We start from the raw sequence: 12,035 nt of genomic DNA on the forward strand, positions 1-12,035 counted from the left end.
AGAGAGAGAGAGAGAGAGAGAGAGAGAGAGAGAGAGAGAGAGAGAGAGAAAGTGAGTGTGTGTGTGTGTAAAACCACTCCCATATCTACATTATCTCACCACTTCAAGGCAGACAAGTGGGGCCTGCTCTCCCTTGCTCTCACCCTCATGGTGGTTCACCTGTGCCCCTTCTCCAGGTCTGCTTTGCTGTGCTTCCCAAGACTCAGGACCTGTTCTGCTCTCCTAAGTGATGCAGATGGCAAGGGGTGAGGGTAGGGGGTATGTAGGGGAATTTTAATCCAGCAACATAGCTGCTCTGATCATATACAAAGACCTTTTAGGTCTATGTGTGATCTAGCTAGAATGCAGACATGCTCTCAGTACATACCTTTAATCCCAAAAAATGAAGGTAAAGTTAGTTTGTAGAAGGATGCACCCATATTTGAAATTGATGTTCGAGAGGCAGACAAAGTGACTAATCAGAAAGATCTGACAGAATAGGATATCTCCAACTCTAACAAGAACAGAGGGAAAGCTGAGGCTTAGAGAGAGCAGTGTAGAGAGAGATGGGGGGGGCAGTTTTACCAGGAGAGTTGTACAGAGACAGGTGGCAGAGGCAGAACAACAGAGACAGGTGAAGACAGAACAAGACAGAGAATGAGGAGTCAGAAGATTAGAACAGATTGCCAAAGTCAGCATGAGGCCAACTAGAGCAATTATGTCAGAAGCTAAGAAAAGTCTGTGAATCAGTCAGCTTGGAAAAAGAGTTTGAGCAAGAAAAGCTGAGTTAAACTAGCCAGCCAGAGATCAGAAAAAACTAAAAATGGTGAGCATATTCAGCAGTAAGTCTCAGAGGCTGAAAAAACATTAACATTCTAGGCCTAGATTAGATTGTACAAAGGCTAGAAGCTTCCAGGACTAGACCTAGGTTAGCAGACAGGCAGTAAACCTCTGAGACAATAATTACATCAGGCAAATAAAAGATACTTTTACAAGGGCATCACCTCCATACTGTGCCACCTCATGGCAGACAAGAGGTGGAGTCAGATGTCCCACACTCTATCACCACCCTCATACCCCCACCCTTGCCATGAGGGCCAGCTCCACTGTGCTGCCCAGACAAAATGTGGAACTACTCTCCCAAGTGCTTCAGCCAGTGAGAGGTGGGGCCAGCTCTCCAGAGTGTCACAGCAAGTGAGGGGTGGGGCCAGTTCTGCACAGCCCTTGGATATCTACATGGTTCCAGGTGGCTGCCCAGACCAAGTACTTCCCCTTGGTCTCTAGTGGTAATATGAACCACAAACATCAATACTGATGACTCCTGCTACTGTCCACCCATGGTTACCCAGACAGGGCTCTCAGCAGCAGCATGGGCTGGGACTTCACCGCAGCCTCAAGTAGCTGGGCTGGCTACTCACAACAGGCTATTCCTCTTCATCCTCACATCTCCAGTTCCATCTCTCTTTATAATGTTCTTCACTTTTCTTTCTCTCTCGCCTGTCCACCACATACTTGCACATTGTGGTGGCTCTCATGGCTGACTGGCTGGAGAGCCTCTGGATGTTTTCCCCTCCCAAGCCTCATGGCCAGGTAGCACGAGGGCCTCTATGTACCTCTGTCCACCTACACCTCATTCACTTGGTGTCAGGCTGGCTCTGAATCTTTCCCCACCCTGCACCATGTGGAATCATGGTGGGTGGATCTCTAAGACTACTTTGTTATTTTTATTTTTTTAAAGATTTATTTATTTATATAGATGAGTGCTGTGTCTTCCTGTACATCCCCATATCAGACAATGACATCAGATCCCATTATAGATGGTTGTGAACCTGATGGGAATTGAACTCAGTATCCCTGGAAGAACAATCAGTGCTCTTAACCCCTGAGCTATCTCTAAGACTAAGACTACTTTTATAGCGGACTTTCAAAATAATTTTCATGATCTTGGGTAAGAAAAGATTCTGTATGATTCCCCTCCAAAAAAGAATTAACCATTTCCTGAGCAGAACACCAATGGCCCAGGCTCTAAAATCAACTATAGACAATTGGGATCTCATAAAATTGAAAAGGTTCTATAAGGCAAAGGACACTGTCTCAGGACAAAACAGCAACCTACAGATTGGGAAAAGATCTTTACCAACCCTATATCCTATAGGGGGCTAATATCAAAGAACTCAAGAAGTTAAGACTCCAGAGAAGCAAATAACCCTATTACAAAATTGGGTACAGAGCTAAACAAAGAATACTCAACTGAGGAATCTTGAATGGCNGAGAAGCACCTAAAGAAATGTTCAACATCTTTAGTCATCAGGGAAATGCAAATCAAAATGATCCTGAGATTCCATCTCACACCAGTCAGAATGGCTAAGATCAAAAACTCAGGTGACAGCAGAGTCTGGGGAGGATGTGGAGAAAGAGGAACACTCCTCCATTGCTGGTGGGATTGCAAGCTGGTTCAACCACTCTGGAAAATACTTTTACAGTTCTTCAGAAAATTGGAAATAATACTACCTGAGGACCCAGCTATACCACTCCTGGGTATATACCCAAAAGATGCTCCAAGGACACATGGTCCACTATTTTCATAGCAGCCTTATTTAGAATAGCCAGAAGCTGGAAACAACCCAGATATCCCTCAACAGAGGAATGGATCCAGAAAATGTAATATATTTACACAATGGAGTACTACTATTCAGCTATAAAAAACAATGACTTCATGAAATTCTCAGTCAAAGAGATGGAACTAGAAAGTATCATCCTAAGTGAGGTAACCCAGTCACAAAGAACACACATGGTATGCACTCACTGATAAGTGGATATTAGGCAAAAAGCTCAGAATACCCACGAGACAACTCACAGACCATATGAAGTTCAAGAAGGAAGAGCAAAGTGTGGACGTTTCAGTCCTACTTAGAAGAGAGAACAAGATAATCATGGGAGGTAGAGGAAGGGAGGACTTGGGAGGGAGAGGGAAAAAGTAGGGCAAGAAATTGAACAGAGGTTTGTGGCAGTGGGGGTGGCAACTGGAGATAGCAACTAGAAAGTTCCAGATGCTAGGAAAGCAAGAGGCTCTCAGGACCCAAAGGGGATGACATTAGCTGAAATACACAACAAAGGTATGTAGAGACCATACCCAGTAGTTAGGCCCAGCCCCTGGTTGAGGGATGGGGCTACCCACTGATCTCAAAAATACTAACCCGGAATTGCTCCTGTCTAAAAGAAATACAGGGACAAAGAGTGGAGCAGAGACTGAAGGCCATCCAGAGACTGACTGAACCACCTGGAGATCCAACCCATATGCAGATACCAAACCTAGACACTATTGCTGATGCCAAGAAGTGCTTGCTGCCAAGGAGCCTGATATAGCTGTTTCCTGAGAGGCTCTTCCAGAGCCTGACCAATATAGATGCAGATGCTTGCAGCCAACCATTGGACTGAGCAGGAGACCCCAATGGAGGAGTTAGGGGAAGGACTGAAGGAGCTGAAGGGGTTTGCAGCCCCATAGAAAGAACAACAATATCAACTAACCAGACCTCCCCAGAGCTCCCAGGGACTAAACCACCAACCAAAGAGTACACATGGCTCCAGCTGCATATGTAGCAGAGGATTGCCTTATCTGGCATCAATGGGAAGGCAGGCCCTTGGTCCTGTAAAGGCTTGATGCCCCAGCATAGGTAAATGCTAGGGTGGTGAGGCAGGAGTGGATGGGTGTGGGAGCACCCTCACAGAGGCAGGGGGAGGGAGAGAGGAGAGGGGTTTGTGGAGTGGAAACCAGGCAGGGGGAGGGGAAGGGGAGAGGGGTTTGTGGAGGGGAAACCGGGAAAAGGGATAATATTTGAAATGTAAATAAATAACCAATTTTTTAAAAAAAGAATTAACCATAAAAAAGGAGTAAAGTTTGACTACATTCAAAACATTGCTCCTCAAAAGAACATTTCTATCTGTACCCAAGACCATCACCTTACACTCTTTAGATTGCATCAGTGCTGGCATATGATCATAAGCAGAGAGCTATTTGGGCATTGGATTATAATCCAGATGGGAGGTAGGCTCCAGTGCACTAAACCCCATCTGCTTACCTTTTTATATGGCTTTTTAATTTTGGCAAAGTCATTGAAGTAGTCTTCTACAGTGACACAGATGATGTCCACAGCGTTTGACCCTAACAGCCACTTCTTTGTCATCAGCTCATTCAGATGTTGCTGAAAAGCACAAGGTAATCATGCAGCTCTTTACCTGGCACAATGCCTGGGATCACTCCTACTACCTCAGAGTGGTCACTCCCTGGGGGGAGGGGGGTCACACGGATTTCCTGATTGTGGCAGTGATATTCTCAGGTTAAAAAAAATAAGTTTACTTTTACATAATCTGCAAATCTGTACTTTAAATTTAGGAGCTTTATATTATATATATAAGCTTCCTAAAAACCATTCCTAACAGGTTATATATGTAAATGTTGGTTTTTACCTTTAATAGCAATATAGTATATGAATATGTCATAATTTATCCACTCAATTCTCTGATATATATTTATGTATTTTTCACACTTTGTGATTATAAATAATGTTATAATGACTTTGTATTTTGCAAGTGAAATCCCTTTAGGTTGAATTCCTGAGTCAAAAAGCATGCAAATTGAAACTCTGATAAATATGTCCAAGCTTCATTCGAAAAGCTGCAGAATCAGTTCTACCCGGAGCAGAGCCAAGCACTGTGCTCCCCCACTGAAGAGTATGTGTTTTCAATCCCTGACATCAGACTAAGCAACAGCTCATGCTAAGTATTGATCTATGCTTCTCTAGTGACAGCAGATGGATGTCTGGCTTATGTTTAGACTCCAGTAATTTTTTTCTGTATAAAGGTCATTTATACCTTTTGTTTATTTTTGTATAATGTCTTCTTTTTAAATAATCCTAAAGACAAGTCTCTTCTCAACTGATGAGTGTGTGTCCTACAAAGAGGCCAGAGGATGTAGGTGTCCTGTTCCATCACTCTCCACCTTACTTTCTTGAGACACATCTCTCACTGAACCTGGAGTTCACCATTTTGGCTACTCTGGATGTCCAGCAAACCCCAGTGGTACTTTCTCTACTCCCCATAGCTCTGGGGTTACAGGCATTCATGGCCATACTCATGGGTTCTGAGGATCTAAACTCAGTGAGGCATGCTTTCCAGCAAGACCCACAGATGGTCAGTTTTATTTTTAATATATGGTGATCCCTGCCAAGGCATTTAACTATGCTGATATCTGGGTTCCAAAGTGGCCCTATTTGTTTATGGTACACTATGCTTTTGGTATGAATGAAACTGTTTTGTTAATGATTTTGGGTGTGTTATATGTTGGAGTTTTGTGAGGTTGATTTATGTGATCTGTGTGCTCTCAGCTGAGTTTTGTTATTGGTTTCCACATACTTGATTTATCATGTAACTTTCTACTGTTTGATAACTAATTATTTCCTGGGACTCTTTATCTAAATTTGCCTAGGGAGGCAGTCATATAAGGCAGTCATACAACCCTTTGATAGTAGCTTAGTACAGATGCAAGGGAACATCTCAGCTCCCATATAGCAGCTACAAGAGGCAGGTGACAGTGTAGTCCAAAGAAGAACATGCAGCCCTCCAACCCCTGGCTCCACCCCATACTCTAGCCCCAGGGGTGGAGGAGCCAAGCTCACCTCTAAATCCAGGAAGACCTCCTCTAGCAGACTGCTGCAGCCTTCCTTAGCAATGGCATCTAGAATCCCATCCATGCTCGGCTGACTCAGACACATGCCCTCCTCTGCTTCAGTTTTTAGGTACTTCCTTTTCAGACTGATGATGGATTCTCTACAAGGAAACATCAAGGGCTCAGGGAAAAGGCTACAGACTTGCATACTCTCTGTCCCTCTCTGTCTTACACAGCACTTACTTGAAGGTCTGGCAGTTATTGATGATGGCAATCATGTACTGCACATAACAGTGTGGGTGTTGCCGGTTTCTCAGGTGCTCTTCTTTGTAAAGCTGGGCTTCATCTTTGTATCTGAAATCACATTGGGGAATCCCAAAGCTGTCTATAGTGCCAGGTAGATATCATGCCTATCAGGGAAATCATATCACCACTTTTGAACCAGAGGATTCTTTAAACATAAACATACTTTTGAATAGTCTATATTAATGATAAAGGAGAGTCAATCATGTTAAATGAATTTTAAAAATAATTTTTGTTGCAGGCTTTGAAATATGGTTTGGTATTCTGACATGAAGATACTGTGAAACACATAACTTTAACTAGGAAAGTATCTCAGTAATTCATGAACAGTTCACTCCACAACTCACATAACAGGACTAGAGCAATGACTCAGTAGGTAAAGGTATTTGCCACAATAGCCCGTCCACCTGAGGTAGATCCCTGAAACACACATAAAGATAGAAGGAGAGAACCAACTTATCAAAGTTGTCCTCTGATTTTCACATGTACACCATGGCACAGTGCCCACTCCACTCCTCCACAAAACCCTCAAAAGTATGAGAAACATTATCATAGACTTGATAGGATGTCCCTTTTCAAAACGCTATGAAGAAATGAGACAAAAAAATAACTAGTCTTGAAATATCTGGAAAACCAACACCTAAGATGCTATTGTCATTTATTTTGATTTTTCCCATCTGTGGTTCCAGATCAACCAAGGAAAAATTCTTTTTATAGAAGATCCCACCTCAAAAATGAAGTGACTGACTAGGAATTGACCCTGAGAAGTGACCTTTAGATACTTTGGCAATGACCCCATAAATGGGCTGAGAAGCTCAGCTATAATTCTATGGATGGAATGTGGAGATCAGTTATGACCCTGTGACTGAGAGGAATCAAATCATGACCACCACCACCCCCAGGTGGGTAGCAGATGGGATTCTAAGGAAGGGAAGAACCTGGTTGGCAACTGAGCTGTCAGAGATATGACATATGACCACTAATGTTGAAGACATGTGTTGGTAAGTAAAAGGAGATCCATGCCAGCCTCTGGAGCAGTTCCTGGTGAAGAGGGAAAGCAGCAGCCTTCATGATCCAGAAGCCTACAGACTTAGACTACAGTGAAACACAGACCTGCCAACCTAGTAGTTGAAACTGTGGGACTGTGAAAGGCAGCCTGTGTTTTTATTAAGAGAAGCTTAATCCGGAGACCCAGTTGAAAACTCTACAAGGGATGGAACAATGAGTCACATTCCCAGATATAGGAGCCTGACACCACAAGCTCCCAACTCCATAATCCTGTGACTATAAGTCATGCAGACAAAGTCCCAAGCTCCTGGCATTCTAACTAGACTCCACCCTCACAGTTACCTGACAATAGCCAGGTATGCTCCTCCCAACAGTTACCTGTAACAGCAAGACAGCCCAGCCCACTATAAAAGGGGCTGTTTGGCCCCTCCTCTCTCTTAAGCTCTCAGCTCTCTTATTCTCATCTCTAGCTCTCCTTCTCTCCCTTCCTCCCCCAACCCCTCCACGTGGCCATGGCCAGTCTCTCTCCTTCTACAATAAAGCTCTAAAACCATAGACTGTCTCTGCTCACTGCAACTCAACTTGATGTGTTGGGGCAACAGAGCAGGCTTTCCTCTAAAGAGCTGTGTCTAACCTCCCACCAGAAGGCCTTCCTGCACTCCAGGCACGGACAGGACCAAGGGCTCTCACTTGCGTGGGAACCACCCAGTGTCCCCTCTCCTTCTGCCCTCTTCTTCCTCTGGCCCCAGTGCTGACCAAGCTGCCCCCCAGGGGGGCCCACTTCATTCTCAGCTCTTTCGCAACATACAGCAACATCTGGGATGTCTGAGACTGAGAACCTGTCATCTCTGGTCTCTGTGAGGCCCAGAGACCTTGGACTGCTCCCTTTCCACCTCCGAGGACAGGGGTTCCTTGGCTTCTCACAGCCAGATGCCCACCTGAGTGGCCAGAACATCAGAGCTCTGGCAGGACATGGGTTCTTTCCCACCCCTTTATTTCCCTGCAACCCGCTGCCCAACAGAAACCATGAACTCTAATATAAGATGTCAGATATCCACTACATGATTGATGTTGTTGTGGTTATAACAGAGAATCTAGGACATGGAGAGCAACGTCTGGGCATCACAGTGATAGAAGGGAGGCACAGAAGGGAGCAATAGTATAAGAGACAGGGCATGTGAGGATGGCCTAGAAGACTTGGGCAGTATGGTGGGAGGACAGATCTCATGGGATTCTTCTCTCTAGACTTGAACATCTTTATGTGAATGATTCACAAGGAAAGGCCCACTGGGAAACAGTGTGTTACATGCCCCACCTGATCTTCTTTTTTAATATTTTTTGCATTTCTAAACAACAAAAGGGGCTAATCTTTTAATAACAGCATACTAGACAACAAATTTTGTTCTTAATTTTAATTAATTTGTACATAATTTGTAATTTAGATTACTGGCAAAAATACATACCTACTTAGGAAAGAATTCATTTGCTGAAGACACAACACCAATACCTTTGTTTTCAAATCTTCACTTATTTGAGCAGCAACTTGAAGATTCTGTTCAAACATCTAACAATTGAAAAAGGGAGACACAAAAAGAAAACAATAGTATAAAAGAACAGGGCATCAAGAATTGTGAAACAGTTTCACAAGAGCATAGAATAATGTCCCCATTAATAAAATTCTACCTGGGACAACCTTCTCCAAGGTCTGGTTAGTCTGCCTCTTTCTACTTGACACCTCTTCTCCAACCTGCTAGATCTAGCCTGGAGCCCCTGTCTAGTTCCCTAGCCTAGTCTGGTCACCCCTGTTGCACCTCAAACAACCTCTAGGCATCTACCATAAACCACTCTGCCTGTTCTTGACTCACAGGCCCCTATCACTCAATATCCAACCTTTCACTGAGCCAGATCTACTCTCACGCTGCCACCCCAAGCTTGGACCAGGACACATATCCTTCACAGCAGCCCAGTCACCTTTGTCACATGATTTTCATTTCTGTCAAGCAATTTCCAACCTCTAGACCCAACCTGCCTAGGTATCCTGTCCTCTTTTCTACCCCAACCTGCTCTGTCATATCAGATACAGAACTAACAAAAGAAGTCCATATGCCCAGAACTCATCACAAAAATACAAACAATATGCAAGATCAAGCCTTTATCTCTTCTCCAAAACCTATCACACCTTATAGAAATGTTTGTCAACAATAAGAATTACCTATATGAACCTTAGGAAATATAATTCAAAACAATACATAAACTTCATCAAAGAACTCAAGGAATTTAAAAAAGACACAAAGAAGCAGCCCAGTGAAATTGTGTACAAAGAACTTATACCTGAATAATGTCCAAGAAAATATAAATATAAGGATGATGGAAATGCTGGACAGTCCAGAACTTGAAAAACAGAATTCAAAAAAAAAGAAAGAAAGAAAGAAAGAAAGAAAAGAAAAGAAAAGAAAAAGAAAAAGAAAAAGAAAAAGAAAAAGAAAAAGAAAAAGAAATAGAAGATCCAAACTTACAGAATCAGAAATGAACAGGGAAACAATATAATAGACACCAAAGAAATTCAGATCATTATAAGGGGATACTTTAAAATTCTGTATTTCATTAAGATGAAAAACCTAAAAGAAATTAATTTCTAGATGTAGCAAAACCATCAAAATTAAACCAAGAAGAAGTCAACAACTCATACCAAATGAGAAAATTAAAATAATAAAAAGTTTAGGATCAGACAGATTCACAGACAAATTATATCAGACTTTCAACAAAGCTCTATAGCTTTAAATATTTGAAGGGGGAGGAAGAAGGGAGGGAGGGAGGGAAGACAGTAGGAAGACAGGACATTTATGTGGTTGTCAACCCACAGTCACACCTCTGACCCATAATTGTTTCTGTCTGAAAGAATTACAGGGGAGGGCTGGTGAGATGGCTCAGCAGGTAAGAGCACCCGACTGCTCTTCCAAAGGTGCAGAGTTCAAATCCCAGCAACCACATGGTGGCTCACAACCATCCTTAACAAGATCTGACTCCCTCTTCTGGAGTGTCTGAAGACAGCTACAGTGTACTTACATATAATAAATAAATAAAATAAAAAAAAAGAGGCAGGTTTTTTAAAAAAAAAAGAATTATAGGGATGGAAATGGAGAGGATCCTGGGGGGAAGAAGGTCCAGTGACAGGCTCAAAATGGGATCCAGCTCAAGGGGAGGTCCCAGGGCCTGACACTGTTACTGAGGCTATGGAATGCTCACAAAAAAGGGACCTATCGTGACTGTTCTCCGAGGGACCCAACAAACAGCTGAAAGAGTCAGATGCAGTTATTTGCACCCAATCAATGGACAGAAACAGCTGACCCTTGTTGTTGAGTTGGGGAAGGCTGAAAGAAACTGAGGAGAAGGGTGATTCTGTAGGAGGACCAGTGGTCTTGGTTTATCTGGACCCCTGAGATCTTTCAAACCCTGGACCACCAAACAGGCAGCATACACCAGCAGATATGAGGCCCCTAACACACATACAATAGAGGTCTTCCAGGTCTGTGTTCTTTCAGAGATGAAGCACCTAATCCTCAAGAGACTGGAGGCCCCAGAGAGTTTAGAGGTCAGGTGGGGTGGGGGTGGGGGCATCCACGTGGAGATGGGGTGGGGTGGGGAGGAGGTGTGGGGAATGGAATATGGAGTGTAAAAAATGAATTATAAATAAAATAAAATTAAAAAACAAAACAAAATTTGAAGGGGGGAGGAGGGAAGGAGGGGGAAGTGACAGAGGGGAAGGGAGAGGGGGAAAGGGAGGGGGAAGAGAGGGGGGATAAGGGAGGGAGGTGGAAGGGAGGGAGGGATGGAGAGGAGAGGGGAGGGAGGGAGGGAGGGAGAGAAGGAGGGAGGGAAGGAGGGAGGGAACTTATATCAAGCTAGTATCACTCTAAGACCAAAACCAGGTAATGACAACAACAACAACAACAAAACCTAAAGCCCAGTATATCTGATGAACACAGATTCAAACTGCTCAATATAATATTTGCAGAGAATATAGATACAGCAAAAAGATGACCAAGTTAGATTTATTTCTGAAATGTAGGGATAGTTCAACATATATAAGTTAATAAATTTAAGAAATCATATAAACGGATTTAAAGACAAAAATTACATGCTTATCTCAACAGATCTAGATGAAGCCTTTGAAGGGTACAGATGCAGTAGTGGCTGGCATTCATACATCAGTGGTAACCAACAGCTCTGCTGTCTCAATGTCTATGTCTCTGCCTGCATGCCTGCCTGTGAATCAGGATGTAAAGCTCTCAGCTACTATGTGCCAGCACCATACATGCTGCCAAGTTCCTCTCCATGCTAATGGACTAAACTGCTGAACTGTAAGCAAGTCCTCAATTAAATGCTTTCTTTAATAAGAGTTGCCTTCATCATGGTGTCTTTACCCAGCAAAAGAGAACAGTGACTAAGACTAAGATACGTGTAGGCTTCACCCTTCTTCAAGAAAACTTCCTTGCAAGAGATGGAGACCATTACTAACTACGGAAAACAATTTTACTACAGAAAACAATAACTAAACAAAACACCGAGTTGTAGAGCCCAGTCCCAACTGATATATCTACAACACAACTCCTGCACCTAAGGCTCAGGGATCACTGTGGAAGAGAGGGAGTTAAGACTGCAAGAGCCAAAAAAACCAGGAAGTTTACTGTGAGACTGTCTCTCCTAGAAAAGTTAGAAGCTATCTATACCAGGGAAGTCTCACTAATATGGCTGCCAAAACATGCCTTGAACAAGGACAGTACCAACAGACATGCTAACTTGGATAAGAGAAAGCTCAGACAACTGACCCAACTCCCCTGCCCCAAGCTCATCACTTTAAAGGCAATTTTATAACGTTCTCAGTATTTCAGAGAGAGAAGCATGTCCCTCTGTTGACAGTGTGGGTAGTGTCTCTGAGAAGAAGAATTTGGACCACACCTTCCTGCTCCTTGTTTGTCTAGAATTGTGGCATTGGAGCATCTTCTAGAAAGTACCTCTAGCATTTAGTTTAAACTCTACCCAAGATTATTTTAGATTTCTTTTTCTGTGTGTGAGATTG

At 43.2% G+C, this 12,035-nt stretch overlaps 1 protein-coding gene across 5 annotated transcripts in view; it reads right to left on the bottom strand.

Annotated features, from left to right (window-relative positions):
* The window catches only part of Exoc3 (exocyst complex component 3), a 41,882-nt gene that overhangs the window by 7,014 nt on the left and 22,833 nt on the right, over positions 1–12,035 (bottom strand). For all 5 annotated transcript variants that reach the window (XM_029543913.1, XM_029543914.1, XM_029543916.1 and 2 more), the window contains exons 7-10: positions 8,419–8,519; positions 5,888–5,998; positions 5,655–5,805; positions 4,059–4,181 (exon numbers count right to left, since the gene is read on the bottom strand). In XM_029543913.1, coding sequence (XP_029399773.1) covers positions 4,059–4,181; positions 5,655–5,805; positions 5,888–5,998; positions 8,419–8,519 — 486 coding nt within the window. The remainder of the gene's footprint in view (positions 1–4,058; positions 4,182–5,654; positions 5,806–5,887; positions 5,999–8,418; positions 8,520–12,035) is intronic.

The sequence above is a fragment of the Mus pahari genome, chromosome 11 (assembly GCF_900095145.1).
Source record: "Mus pahari chromosome 11, PAHARI_EIJ_v1.1, whole genome shotgun sequence".
NCBI lineage: Eukaryota > Metazoa > Chordata > Mammalia > Rodentia > Muridae > Mus > Mus pahari.